This window comes from Hemitrygon akajei, chromosome 11, assembly GCF_048418815.1.
Source record: "Hemitrygon akajei chromosome 11, sHemAka1.3, whole genome shotgun sequence".
In the NCBI taxonomy this organism is placed as follows: Eukaryota; Metazoa; Chordata; class Chondrichthyes; order Myliobatiformes; family Dasyatidae; genus Hemitrygon; species Hemitrygon akajei.
The window spans coordinates 41,622,021-41,637,871 of NC_133134.1; the positions used below are offsets into that span (position 1 = coordinate 41,622,021).

The window sequence follows — 15,851 nt, forward strand, 5'->3', positions numbered from 1 at the left end:
GGGAAGATCAGGGCTAAAATTCTCCTCAGATCTAACCTGGGCTGATACTTCATCACATGACGTCTTGGCGCCAAACATCTACTCGCCACACCCCTCCCCCATCGCCAATACTTATATATAAAAATTTCATCGCAGTTTCCCCAAAATTAACCTTTAGATCCGTGTGGCCTGCTGTTGATTTTTTAAAGCTTTTCCAGCTCGGAGCTGAGCGCGAAGGGCGGGAGTGGGGCCCAGTTAACACGTGTTTACCCGGACGGGCAGTACACGGTCAGAGGAAGAGCTGGATATGAAGAGAAATAGTCACTGGCAGCCTGATGGTAAACAAAAATATCTCTTCTGTTTGACAAAAAGCGAAGATGTTAATGATTTTTATTTGGTTTGCCAACCCCTTCCCCATGAAGCAATGTTAGACCACGCTTCCATGCCGCTTAGCGTATTCGCTGTAAACCATGGGTGAAAAAGGCAGGTCGGAATATATATCGAAGGAAATTATTAACGGATTGCTAGTTATGGAAGCATGGGCAGCACTAACCCTATAAAAGCAGTAGCGGGGCAGAGGTTCGTCGTGTTGACTATAAATACTCGGTTCTTCAACAGTTGCCATAGAAACCAGATTCATCGGGCTTGGTATATGACAAGAGAAAAGATATCGTCTTCACTCAGCGTAGAAATCGGAGCCGGAGGTATCCTGCCGAATGGCGAGGAACTCCATTACAATTGAGCGCCAGGCTGCGCTTCTATAGTTCACGGGTATGTGCACTTGGACAACCCTCACACAAATGAGCATAAACAAGAGTTTGAATGCGTCCTCTTCATTGAGGCCCTTCTCTATTTCGAGTCAACTTCCCCTTTCCCATTACTGCTTTATGTACCCTCTTCATTTCTCCCGTTTTACAATTATTTTTTCTCTCCATTCCCTAGCTTCCCCATAATCTCCAATGACCTGGTTATGTTTCCATGTTTTAAGAATACCAGACTATCACATGCCCATACATGCAAGTTACATTGTCTTGTCATTGGGTAGATATAATTCGGATATATAAATACATTGCATTTAACATAGCCAAAAACTGCATTGACTGTCATGCTATTACCCAAAATATTTTTGCTGTGACTGGAGTGTCCTTGATATGTGGGTGTCTTTTCACTACAAATTAACTTTAAAGTTAACGTGACATTGCTGAATCAATAACTGATTTATTAAAATGTGTCTAAATTGTACATAAGCAGTAGATATTATGTTTGCTATCCAGTTTAGCTAAAACAAATATTTGAATAGATCACAGGACTTGCAGCTTCCATCAATTTCTGATGTAGGATGGCAATAAATCAGGGTTTCTTCATGGTAAATTATTCAATTGACAAGACTTGTTAATATATCCTATTAAAATCATCGGACCGATAAAAAGTACTAAAACAGATAAACCCTTAAATACAATGGAAACTATACAGCCATATTTGCAATAGGTCGAAACTCTGATGTAGTACTGAGTAGAGCAGTTAAAGGTATTTTTTTTTAGATTTAATGTCAAGTAGTATTTAGAGTCACACAGCACAGAAATAGGCCCTTCGGCCCATCTGGTGTATGCTGAACAAGATTCCAATCTAAGATAGCCCCATTTGTCTGCATTTGGCCCATAGCTACCTTTCCTATCCAAGTATCATTTAAATGTTATTAATGTACCTGCCTAAACCACTTCCTCTCGTAGCCCATTCCATGGATGGACCACCCTCTGAGTGAAGAAATTGTCCTTCAGGTCCTCGCTCAGTCTAAACTATGCCCACTAGTTCTTGATACCACAGCTCTGGGGAAAAGACTGCATTGCTCCTATCTAAGCCCCTCGTGATTTTGTACACCTCTATAAAGGTCACTCAGTCTCCTACACTTCAAGGGATAATGGCCTAGCTTGTCCAATCTCTCCCTGGGATCAGGAGCCTATAACTATGGGAGGTGCACTCAGTGTGGGAATCACAGAGGGTTGGAGTGGAACTTTATTTTAATGCAGACTTCTGTTCTCCTGTTTGAATATCTAGCTGGATATAGTATATGAATTTTGTGGATCAGTAAACAAAGAGGACATTTCTTTCACTGTCCTGACCAATATTCTTCCCTGCATCAAGAATAGATCCTTTTTTTTCCTTTTCTGGTATCGTGCTGTTCACTGAATATTGTATTTCCTTGCATGTGAAAAAATTAATACCCTTCCACGATATTTCTGTATGAAATGTTGAGAAATTTCAGACAGTGAAAAGTCTGGAAATAGTTAAGTTAGCTTAACCAGAATGGACTACACCTAAAGGTTCTGAAAGAGGTAGCTAAAGAGACTGAGGATGCATTAGAAGTGATCTTTCAAGACTCACTAGTTTCTGGAATAGTTCTCAAAATTGCAAATATTCAAGAAGGAAGGGAGACAAAGTACAGACCAGTTAGCTTGACTTCAGTGGTTGGCAAGATGTTTGAGCCCTTTATTAATAATGAAGGTTCAGGATACTTGGAGGCACATGATAAAATAGGCTAAAGTCAGCATGGTTTCCTTAAAGGGAAATTTGCCTGACAAATCTGTTGGAATTCTTTGAAGAAATAACAGGCAGGATAGACAAAAGTCAGTAGATGTTTTCAGAGGGCCTTTGAAAGGTGCCATGCTTGAGACTGCTAAACAATTTCAGCGCCCATTCAGGAAGATTGGCTGACGGGCAGGAGGCAAGAATGTGAATACAGAGGGCCTTTTCTCATTGGCTGTCAGTGACAAGTGGTGTTCCACAGGAGTTGGTGTTAGGTCTGCCACTTGTCACATGGTGTGATAATGATCTGGATGATGGAATTGATGGCTTTGTGGATGATACAAAGATAGGTAGAGGAACAGCTGGTGCTGAGGAAGCAGGGAGTCTACAGAAGAACTTGGACAGATGAGAATGGACAAAGAAGTGGCAGATGGAATATAGTGTAGAAAAGTGTACGGTCATGCACTTTGGAAGAAGGGACAAAGTTGTAGACTATTTTCTAAATGGGGAGTGAATTCAGATTAGAGGTGCAAAGTGTCTTAGGAGTCCGAGTGCAGGATTCTTTGGTTAACTTGCAGGTTGAATAGGAGGTAAGGAAGTCAATTGCAATGTCAGCGCTAATTTTGAGAGGACTAGAATATAAAAGCAAGGATGTGATGCTGAGGCTTTTTAAAGCATTGGATGGACCACATTTGGAATATTGTGAGCAATTTTGGGCCCACATCTAAAAAAGGATGTGCTGGCACCAGAGAGGGTCAGAGGAGGTTCACGAGAGTAGTCCTGACAAAGGGTCTCGGCCCGAAACGTCGACAGTGCTTCTCCTTATAGATGCTGCCTGGCCTGCTGTGTTCCACCAGCATTTTGTGTGTGTTGTTTCACAAGAATAATGCTGGGAATGAAATGGTTAACGTACCAAGAGCATTTGGCTGTGTTGCCTGTACTCTCTGGAGTTTAGAAGAATGAAAGGTGATCTCATCGGAGAAAAAAAAACAATTATTGAATGTCTATACAGAGTGAACATGGAGAGCATGTTTCCACAATTAGGAGAATCTAGGGCCAGAGAGTACAGCCCCAGAATACAACGATGCCCTTTTAGAACAGAAGTGAGGAGGATTTTATTTAGCCAGAGGGTGATGAATTTGTGGAAGTAATAAATAGTATCCATCAAATCCTCTCACTCATAAAGCATTTTCCTGCACTGGGAGAACTTCATACTGAAAGCAAATTGATTATCTTTCTACAACTAGAAGAAAAAGAACATTTTTTGAAAAACTATTTAAAGCTAATTTAATTTCACCTGCATTGGTGAGATTTGAGAGATTTCAGCTTTGAAAATGAAGTTAACAGTAAACAGACATGTTGAGAAGTACTGTATATGACAATCTGGTCTCAGTAAATGGGATCAGAAATGAATTTACATCTATCATCTTTGATCTGCAAATAAAAATGTTAAAATTTATTTATAAAAAATAATTTTTAATTGACAGAATTAAAATCAGAATTAGGTTTCATACACTGGCATATGTCGTGAAATTTGTTTTAAGGCAGCAGTTCATTGCAATAATTTACATCTTTAGTAATAGTATGGCAAAGACTGAAAATATTTCATTGGAGCATTATCAAACATTAATTTAGACTACATAAGACAACATAGATTTTAAGAACATTCTAAAAAGAAGAAAGTGGGGTAGTGAGGACTAACAAGAAACACTCTTGGCAGCTAAAGGCACAGAGTAAGTGGATGAAGCAATTAACATCACTGGTCAAGGAGCTCAAAGTAGAAGAGTCGAGATGTCTGAAAGAAGAAATGTGAAGGGTTGAAGTCATGAAACAATGTGAAAACCGGGATTTGAATTTGTTAAAGCAAAATTTATTGTAAGTTAGTGACTTCACTGCAGAAAGACTTGGATTTAAATATCACCTCTCACAACTTTGGTCATCCAAAGGACTTTTCAGGCAATAAAGAATTTCTAAAGTGTAGCCACTGTTGATGGAAATACAGCTACCAGTGCACAGAAACAGCAATGTAAAAATAAATGGAAGCTCTATTTTAGTATTGTTGTTTGAGAAATATTTATTGCTGTTAAGAATAAGGGATCTGCTATTTAAAATAGATGAGGTGAATATTTTTCTTGGAAGTTTTGGAATTCTTCCACAAAGGGAAAAATATTTAATTAAAGCATTTAAGTTTTTTTTTATTACAAAGTAGATGGATTCATGATGGGCAAAGGGGGTTGAAAGGTCAGATATGCCATGATCGTTTTGATTGGCAAAGCAGGCTCAATGGGCCAAACTGTTAACACTTAATTTGTATGTTCCTAAATAACAGAATCTTTGTCACATAATACTTTACATTGATTGGCAGTTGTCCTCAGCATTAAAGCCTAACAATTCCACATGGTGCAAGATGAAGTTTTCTCTTAAATTCAGTCCTCAATCTATGAAAAACAGAAAAAAAAGTTTTGTGGGAAAAATATATATTTTTCTAACAATTATGAAAAATCCAGTACTATTTCTCTAAGTTAATTTAGAAACACACACAGCAAGCCAAATCACCAATGACTTGACTAATCCAATGCAGTCATACACTGAAAGAAATTAAAACCTTTTTTCTACTTTCTCTACTGTGGATGTTATTCTTTTGTTTGCTATGCTCCATTGGTATCTCAAGCTCTGTGGTATCCAGTGACAGATGGATGTTTGATGTGTGGACAGCAAGCACCTGCAGGTAATTATATCAAAGAGCAATCAACCAAATCTGGACCTTACTTCAACCTCTGGCAGGAACTGATCTGAAATGCCAAGCTTGTCTGATGATGTTTCTGTCCTCTCTAAAACATTAAGTAACTGCATTTCGTACAGTTCTACTTGGGCTGTCTGTTAACTTAATAAAAGCTGGGGATCAAACCAGTGATATCTCTGGACTATAGATTTTAGATACATGCCCATAAAACCTGATGGATTGTTCTTGTTTAGTTGTCAGTCAGAATCAAGCTGATGATTAGAAATTATTAATATTCAGAAGTGATGCATGTAATTTAAGTCTGTTGTTTGCTGATAGGCCAAGATGATTTTCTCAGGAGCAGAGAATTACATCTACTAGAAATCTGAAATAAAACAGAAAACACTGGAAGCAACATGTTCGGCAGCACCTGTAGAGAATGAAACTAAATTAACATTTCAGGTTCCGATGAAAAATCATTGATCTTAAATCACCATATTTCTCACACATTTGCTACTGGAACTGCTGAGTATTTCCAGCATTTTGTGACATACCTGGCTGGGCTTAAATTTTCTGAGGGTTGAAATATTTGATTGTATCTACTTATTGCCAGTATCCTTCGAGTATTCTGCTTGTAATTTATCATCAGACATAACTTGTGATTGCCTTGTAGTGCCACTTCTCAAGCGAAAGTTCATGGGTTTGAAATTAGTTGAGGTTCCTAAATGGACTTTAAAACGTCTGCTTTCTCCAAAATCTATCCTTGATGCTCTCTGCAGAGGTAAGTGTGATACAAAGCATCATTCAATGCCATCTTAAGAATTCATAAATCAGGAAAAGCAAGAGTTAGCTTTTGATCATAGCTTCTCTTTAGTAACTATTCACTCTGTTCACTCTAATTCCATCATTTAGGCCACAATGCCTATTATAAGAAGTACATCGATGTGAAGAAAGGTGGGATTGGTGGAGTTGCAATGATCCTAATGGGCTACATTGTAATCAGCTACATATGGGAATACAGCCACATTAGTAAGTAGATTTAGGGGCCTTACCAAATTGAATTTTATTTACTTACTTGTGTTTAACCCTGTATTCTTAAAGAGCTGCACACACTTAAGCAACTTACCTCTATTCTCACCCTGTCATGTTTGAAATTCTCAAGCAATGGCATTGTTAGCAGGGACGGAGTCCCACAATCAATGGAAGTGTTTAATTATCAAAATTACTAATTTTCACCTCATTTTCAATCCTCAAGTTTCATGTTATAATGAGAAAAAGGTGATAGTTTTAAACCAATTACTTCCCTAATTTCTGATTTAAGCTATTCTCAGAATTTTAATATTATTTATCTTTTATTACATTTGCACAACACATAAATCTCAATTTTTGACAATTGCAATAGGATAAATTAAGATACCTGCAAATATACAGTGGGATCCTTGGTATCCAGTAGCTATGATGTAGTCAGACTAACTGTATAGCCAATTATGTTAAAAATAATCTCATAGGTAGCAATCTCTAGAAGCAGAAGCACTATTTTAATTAACCTTAACATTTACCTAGTGCTTAATAAAGATCAGTCTAATCAAATGTAGATTAAGCTGGAAGCTGAAATATTTGAACTCTTAAAAATGCTTATTTTATTTCAAATCCTTTCATTAAAAATTCCTGTGCATCCAAATGGACGTAATGTTCAGTCACGGTAGAAAGATGCAAACCACTGATTTCATCATAGGCTCCCTACTATGTATTTAGTGAAGTATTTCACTAGTTGAAGGGCTCTGCGTGTTTTCACAGTTCAAAATGTGTCTGGTAGGATCAGGGATGGGCATTAGCTTAGAGGCCATTAACTGAGGAGTAGATCAGCAGCAGTTTATATTTACAGTCCACAAAATACTTTTATCCATCTCTTTCAACCTTGCCGGTGTAATCTTCTATCCTTTTCTCCATCCTGTGATTGAGTGGAATCATGATTAGGTCAAACCTGTTCAATCTCTTCAAAAGCTGGCTAACATTCAGATTTTATTTGCCATCACACCTCACACATTTGTTAACTGAAAACAAATCACTTCAGAATCTTCACCTAGTTGCTAGTTACTCTAGTTGTTCTGTGGCTGTCGCAGGTTGCAAACAATGCCAACAAATTATATTTGCTACATGACATATGAATATACTTCCTGATCTCGGGCACCATGTAGCAATGTAGTGGTTAGCATAATCTTTTACAGTGCCAGCTGTAAGATCAGGGTTCAATTCCCATCCACGTCTGTGTAGAACCTGTAGATTCTCCCCATGACTGCGGTGCTCTAGTTCCTCTCACTTTCCAAAAGACATATGAGTTAAGATTAGTAAGTTTTGTCCTATGTTGTACGGTGACACTGCAGTTTGCATATCCTCGGACCCTGTTGATTATTGACACAAGTGATACATTTCACTATATGCTTCAATGTGTGTGTGACAATAAATTTAACCTTTATTGCTAGAGTTAATTCAGTAATTCAAATTCCATACAGTACACTAGACTCTTAAGGAAAGACCAGTGTGTTTTTTAAATCATGGTATGGCCTGTGTGTGTGCTATAATTATTTTTTCTCAGGAAAACATTCAAGTTCAGATCGCTACCTTTGCTCCTAGATTACTGAAAACAAACTCAGTAGCTGATAAATGCCAGTCCCTTGAATTGATTCTTGTATTTCTCGTAACAAACTTGTTAACTTTATTGTTAATTTTGAGTTTATTATTTTAGATATTTGGTTCTGATATTCAATTGAAAGGAATAATTCATTTTGATTAGCCTTTCTCAATATTTTGAAGCAAAGAATAATGTAGAGATTATCCTGAGTTGAAAATATTAATTTTGCTTTTATAATAAGCTTGGTCAGTTGATGTCAAATTTGGTATAGATAAGAAACTCCCTCTGATAGTAATTTCAAGAGGCAAAATTTTAATTTCTAGTCTGTTTTCACTCTCTAAGAAATGCAAAATAGAGTGGAGCAGTGTCACTTGCAAATTCCAAATACAGCACTGTTCTAGACACACTGACCTAGCTCCAGCTGTATGCCAGAGATCCAAAGTAAAAAGTAGTTAAAACTACTCTTGCAATGGGAAATTAATGACAAATATATAATTATAGGTTTTATTCTTGTATATTACAGAGAATGATCGCTGGAGGAAATATCACTAAACAGCTCTATTAATACATGACAGATCAAGGAAATAATGCAAAGGGAAATACTTCATGATTACACACCAGTGAATTCAAATAGTCGTTGCTGAACTGAAACTGTGAATTGAAACATTGTTATTGTAGTTGGAGGAGGCAGGGTTCTCTACAAATTGAGGACAATAAAATTTCCTTTTACCTTCTTTCCTAATGTTCCTTGGCATTTGGTAATTTATATGCGAGTGTTAATTGTCAAAACAAAAAGTTTCTTCATTTGAAGAATTTAAATGGTATAGGCCTGTATTTGGCTTCATTTGAGGTATAACTGTTGATGCAAAATAAACCATCCAGGGAGCACCTACTTCAAAGGCCCAAGTATAAGTTTATATGCGAAACTTAATTGAGTGGATCATTGATCAGGCCAGGGAACAAGATACCCCAAACTCTTTAAATGTTCAGAAGCAGGTTTATCATCACCACCAGCATGTGCCATGAAATTTGTTAACTTAGCGGCAGCAGTACAGTGCAGTAGATGATAAATATAGAAAATCAAATAAATCAACTACGGTAGTATATGCATTATATTAAGTAGTTAAATTAAAAATAGTGCAAAACCAGAAAGAAAAAAGTGAGGTAGTTATTCATGAGCTCATGGGAAGAATCAGTAGCAGCTCTGAACCTTCATTTTCTACAAAGATTGTGCCTGAGCTTGAAAGACCAAGAGAGACCAAGTAATTACATGCCAGTTAACCTAATAATGTTGGTGGGCAATTTACTGGAAGGATTTCCAAAGAACAGTTAATCATTCAATAAGTTAAAGGTAATCAGAGATATTTGGTATTAATTTAGGAGGTCAAAGCGTTGCCTGATTAATTAGTGAATTCTCAGAGTTCAATGAAAGTAGTATAGTTGTAGTGTACATGAAAAAGGCATTTAATAAAGACCTACAAGACAGACTTAATCATAAAAGTGTGTGTTAATGTATCCAAGAGAAAATGGCAAATTACAAAGAAATGCAAAGTAGTATCATGGTTGCCAGGAATTTCTAGAAATACACATGGGAGTTTCATGAGCTCTGTGTACATGGGTCTACTGATTCTTAGCATAAATTAATAATTGAGACTTGTAAGTTTGCAGATGCTACCAACATTATCAGTGAGCCAACAGTCGGTGTAACTTGTAGCCTGAAAGATATAATCATAGACTGAATAGGTTGGTAGGAAAGCAATACTGTACTTAAAATTCAATATGGAGAAATGTGGGTTAATGCATTCTGCAATAGCAAACAAAGCAATGGAATTCATAATAATGAGATTATAGAGCATAAGGACGATATTGGTGCACAGCTATAGATCCCTGAAAATAGCAGGGTTGGTAGATAAGCTAATTATAGATTATGAAAAGTTATGAAAACTCCTCAGAGAGTTTATCAAAGAGCTCCATCCCAGGAAACCTTATCTGCATAGCTTCCAAAGGATCTCACAGGAATAAATATGGATTCTAAAACTGTACACAGTAATTATCAGTAAACTGTAAAGTTCATCAAAACCTTTCAACTTTTAGTTATTATATCCTTTGCAATAAAAGCTAACATTCCATTAGTCTATCCAGATCCTTGCTGTACTTGTACCCTAACCTTTTGTTTCGGGTAGGACTCCAGATCCCTTAACATTTTGTCAGCTCACTGCATTTATATTTTATGTTTTTTTAAAATTCTCCCTTCTGAAGTCCACCTACTTTTTAATCCACTCACTTAACCTATTATATTTACAAGTTGCTCACCACTTACCTTTCTATCATCAGCAATATACAGTTGCAAGAAAAAGTTTGTGAACCCTTTGCAATTACCTGGTTTTCTGCATTAGTTACTTATAGATGAAGATTGGACCACACTTTAAAATAGAATAATAGACAAACACAATCTGCCTAAACTAAACACACAAATAATTGTACTTTTCATGTCTTGATTGAACACATTGTTTAATCATTCACATCAGTCTGCAAAAAGTATGTGAACCCTTGTATTTAATAACCAGTAGAACCTCCTTTAGTAGCAACAAACTCCACCAAACATTTCCTGTAACTGCAAATCAGACTGGCACCATGGAGAAGAGGAATTTTAGACCATTCCTTCATACAAAACTGTTTCAGTTCATCAATATTTTTGGGATACCTTGCATGAACAGTCCTCTTCAGGTCATGCCACAGCATCTCAATTGTGTTAAGGTCTGGATTCTGACTTGGCCATTCCGAAACATGAATTTCTTTTTAAACCATTCTGTTGTTGATCTACTCTTGTGTTTTGGATCGTTGTCTTGTTGCATCATCCAACTTTTATTAAGCTTCAGCTGACGGATTGCTACCCTGACATTCTCCTGTAAAATGTCTTCATACACTTTTGAATTAATTGTTCCCTCAACAAATGCAAGCTGTCCAGGCCCTGAGACAGCAATGTAGCCCCAAACCATGATGTTCCTTCCACCATGCTTTACAGTTGGGATGAGGTTTTGGTGTTCATATGCAGTGCCCTTTTGCTTCCTTTTCTGCCAAAAGTTCCTATTGTCTCATCCGTCCACAGAACATTATCCCGGAAGCATTGAGGACATCCAGGTGGTCTTTTGAGACAAGTGCAGCAATGTTTCTTTGGAGGGCAGTGGTTTCCTCCATGGTGTTCTTCCATGAACACCATTCTTGTTCAATGTTTTTCTTATAGTGGACATATGAACAGAGACTTTAGCAAGTTCTGGAGATTTCTGCAGGTCTTTTGCTGTTACCCATGGGTTCTGTTTCACCACCTTCAGTATTGCATATTGTGCTTTTGGTGTTATCTTTATAGGACACCCACTCCTAGGAAGAGTAGCAACTGTACTGAATCTCCTCCATTTATAGACCATCTCTCTTACTGTGGACTGATGAACACTCAGGTCTTTAGAAATGTTTTTGTAGCCTTTTCTTGCTTCAGGGATCTCTACAATTCTTCTAAGGTTCTCTGAAAATAGTTTTGATCAGGCATGGTGCACATAAACAGGTCTTTCTTAAGATCAGGCTCCATCAGTAACCCGACTTTGTGTGCCTTTTTTTATAGGGCAGGGCACCTCTACAACCCACACCTCCAATCTCATCCCATTGCTTGTAACACCTGACTCCAATTAGCTTTTATAGAAGGCATGATCCCAGAGGTTCACATCCTTTTTTGAAGCTAGACTGTTTAAATGGTGTGTTCAGTATTGATGAGATGAGGTACAATTGTTAGAGTATTATTAGTTTAGGCAGATTGTGTTTGTCTATTATTGATGAGATGAGGTACAATTGTTAGAGTATTATTAGTTTAGGCAGATTGTGTTTGTCTATTATTGTGGCTTAGTTGATGATCAGACCACATTTTATGAGTAATTAATGCAGAAATCTAGATAATTACAAAGGGTTCACAAAGTTTTTCTTGCAACTGTACCTGTTTATCTTCAAAACACGAAGGTTCCAGCAATTATCCCGATGGCACTCCATTAGATTTGAAAAATCTAATTTATCTCCTATCAATATCAATGTTTACTTCAATGTCATCTGCCCTTATGCAGGCAACAACCTTATAGATATCAAAATATCATCTACTAGTTCCCGTTTGATACACCCTCAAAGAACTCAAACTCAAATTGTCAGTTTCTTTCATGAAACCATACTGGATCTACCAAATTGTTCTATGATTTTATAAATTTCTATTAGCTCTTTGTAATGGATCATTGCAATTTCCCAGAGACAGATAAAGTTATGTTTTTTTAATCACTATTTTTAATGCAACACCAACAAATTACATTCAATACAATCAGTTGCCGATTACATTTTGACTGTTTAACCCAGCCACCCCCCCAACCCTCATCCCCCTCCCCATCAACCAACTAAATAGTAGTGCATACACAGACAGCATTTCTATTCTAACAGAAGATTTTTTAAGTTAGATATCAAATTTGTCCACATTAAGATTGTGTTTGGTCGTGCATCATTTACTCTTGCTGATGATAATTCCAGGTAAGAAATGTCCAAAAAGCCCTGAAGCCAGTGAGTACTTGAAATATTATGAGGAGGTTTCCAACGCTGGACTACAATCTTCTTAGCTGCAGTCAGGCCTGCCAGCCAGACTTTGTGTATTTTTTCCATAAGGGAAAGGTGGGAGTCATCATTTAGAAGATGTACAGCGGGGTCTATTGGTAATCCTGTTCTGTAAGAGTTCTGATAACCTTCCTCCACAAACCAAAAATCCCTGGATATTCCCATACAACATGTATAAAAGAGCCAACGGTTCCATGGGGGGCAAAATGAGCAATATGGATCAGGAACCAGTCCCATTTGATGTCTAATTCTCGGTGTTAGATATGCTCTTTGACAAAATTTCAAGTGTATATACCGATGATTTGGGTTTTTCAAAGCACCGGCAGCATTATCCCAAATCGCATCCCAGTCTAAGTCTTGTCCCAATTCAGATATGTCCCTATCCCAGGCTTTCATTCCTGATGTGGGCATATATTTCTGAGAGTTTAATTTATCATATATGACACTATCTGTCTTGGAGCACTCTGTATCCAACTTAAAATGGGATGGTCCTTCAAATCTGACCCCCAGGGAACCCTGTCGGCTCTACAAGCTGATCTTACTCTAAAGTAGAAGAAAAGAGAGTGTTTATCAATATTATATCGAGATACCAGTTCTTGAAAGCTAAGGATAGTACTTGCCCCATTAATATCTTGAAGAGTAGTAATACCTTTATCCTCCCAAGTTCTGTTCGTGAATAGTCCCCCCCCCCCCCCCCAGGTAGAAAATGATTATTGTTCCAGAATGGAGATGATTTGCACCATATGCTTTAAAATTTTAAGAATTTTTCAGCTGCTCTAAACACTTGTAGCATATGGGTTAAAATTGGACCATAATACAAATCACATTTTTTGGTGGACATACCTATAAGGAGAAAGTCCTTCAACCTTATTGGTGCTATTAGCTCTTGATAGTTATGTGTTTTATAGTTGGCAGCTTTCTGACTTCATCCTTTCTTGCAAAGCATGTTACACTTGCAGATTTCCAACATCTGGGACTTCTCAAAGAAGTTTAGTAGATTGCAATCAACAGGTCCATGAACTTGAGAGCCTTTAACCACATTAGTTTACCCAAGTAATTTTTAAATGACAGATTGCTCTAACCCCCATCATCTATAATTGGGACTTTAGTGCTTGCTACCATATATATAGGCAGGATATTGAGAGATGTTAAAGAGAATTCTCATGATCCCTTTGAGCCTTTTTAGTTGCTTTCAAACATCTCCCTACCCTTACAGTTACAGATTGGCTTTAACACCTGCTACTTCTTCTTTGAATGCTTCACACTGTGTAGATGTAACCTTATCTTCAAGTAGATGCCTCCAATCTACCTCCTTATGTAAATGAAATTGGCCTCTCCCCCACAATTTAACACCTTTGTTACTGGTCGATCCCTAACTTTTTCCATTATTACTTCACAGAGACACGGTCTGTATCTAGAAAGTAATTTCCCACTGACACTCCCTCCACCTGACTCACCACATATATTCCCCAGGGTCCAGTAATGTTACTTCATTCATTATTCTCCTTAACTACTAAATCAAATAGCCTCTGGACACAACTCAAAAATTCAACCCCAAATCTTTACCACTAATGCAATCCTAGTTAACATTTGGGAAATTGAAATCCTCTAGTATAACACTATCTTGTTCATCAATCTCCCGTTGACTGTTGGGAAATCTGTAATATACCCCGTAAGTTACTTTCCCCATGTTTCTACTCCCTACCATATGGCTTCTTTTGAGCAGCTATTTAGGATATCATGCCATTAGTGAAGTAATGCAATCTGACTAACAGTGATATGACTTGCCAGTCCTGCCTGCCCTTAAACATGTCTCAGTAATGGTAACAATATTGTAGAACCTCCCCCACCACCCTCCACCGTGTGTGCAGCCTCAAGACGAAGAGGCTTGGAGATGTGGCACAAGCCCAAGATCGACTCCATTTCTCGCTGATCTCACCAATTAAAGCTGCAAGGAAGGTTGAAATCATCGAGGCAAGAGTGTTCAGTGCCATCTACCAGCCTCTCGCTCGCTGCCGCTGGAGGAAGCTGCCTGCGTGTGACGGATCTCTCTTGCTACTCCCGAAGGAAGATCCCGTTCAAAAGGTCTCCCACCCTTCCCCCCCCCCCACCCCCTCCAAACCCTTGAGTTGCCAGAGTTCCTGGGCAAGGTTTAATCGACACTTGTTTGCGGTTTGGACTCTAGTTCATGTTATGATGCTTTTCTGGTTGCTCATTTTGAATTGGGCAGCCTGCAGATAAATAACACTGAGCTGAACTGAATATACTTTTGTTTTTTTTCTCGCTTTTTTTTGTTAGTGGTTGCACAATTTTGTTTTGTTGTGCATGGGGGGATGGGTCTTTGCCGTTTCCTTTGAATGGGTTCTTTGTTTCCTTTGATTCGTTGCTGTCTGTGGGGAAGACAAATCTCAGGATTGTATACTGCATACATACTTTGATAATAAATGTACTTTGAGTTTTATATTCCTGACATTAATAGATGCAAATTAGCTTTGAAATTCCTTTAATGTTCATTTACTCACCTTTTCTGCCTACTGGACTTACTACACATTCCTCTTCTAGATGGTTGTACTTCCTCTCCTGTAGGACCACTCTGAACCCCCTTCTCCTACCAACTCAGTTTAAACCTTCCCCAGCAGTGCCAACATCAAGGGTGTCGGCCCCCACTCTGATTAAGGTGCAACCTGCCCTGCTTGTTCAGATTCTGGTTTCCCCAGAAACAGTCCCAATGATACAGCCAATTAAATTACAGGCTCTTACTACATTCCTTAAGTCACACCCTTATCTAGTCTTGTTCATCTTCTATAACATTGTCTCACAGTGTTATCACGACCTCTGCCTGGTCACCCCTTTCAGAATGTTCTAGTCATCTGAGATCCTTGACCCTAGCATCAAGGAAGCAAGCAACATGGATTGACTTACTTGGCTACAAAATGCCAGTCTGACTCCCTCACAACCGAACCCTCTAGCACCACTGCTGTCCCGATCTGTTCACATCCCTTTTGTACATCAACGCCCACTGTGGTGCAGTTCTCTGCCGGGAGGCTCCTGACCCTCATGCCAACGGTATCCAACACTATATTTGTTGTTGATAATGACCACAGGGGTCTCCTTGCATGTCTTCTACTTGCCCTTCATGATGATCACCCTTCTCCACTTTTTTTGTAAACGCACGGTGACCAACTCACTAAATATATTGTCTGCTGTGTTCTCTGCATCCCAAATTAAACACAGCGAGAACTTCATAGCTCCAGCTGAGTATACTGCCTGAAACTAGCTGATACATTTCCTGCAGGTGCTGTCATCGTGAACATTGGAAATGTCCCCAACTCTCAAATCCTGCAGGAGGAGAATACCCCT

At 38.2% G+C, this 15,851-nt stretch overlaps 1 protein-coding gene across 2 annotated transcripts; it reads left to right on the plus strand.

Annotated features, from left to right (window-relative positions):
* The first annotated feature begins 227 nt into the window (after positions 1 to 227).
* Positions 228 to 8,590, plus strand: atp5mf (ATP synthase membrane subunit f). 2 transcript variants are annotated; one of them, XM_073059888.1, is made up of 4 exons: positions 228 to 317; positions 5,898 to 6,005; positions 6,137 to 6,253; positions 8,380 to 8,590. In XM_073059888.1, exons 1-4 carry the CDS (start codon positions 287 to 289, stop codon positions 8,406 to 8,408), a joined length of 285 nt encoding a protein of 94 aa, XP_072915989.1. In that variant the 5' UTR covers positions 228 to 286; the 3' UTR covers positions 8,409 to 8,590. The 2 variants fall into 2 exon arrangements, with proteins under 2 accessions (XP_072915989.1, XP_072915990.1); XM_073059889.1 differs by lacking the exon at positions 228 to 317 and adding an exon at positions 5,181 to 5,230.
* The last annotated feature ends 7,261 nt before the right edge of the window (positions 8,591 to 15,851 follow it).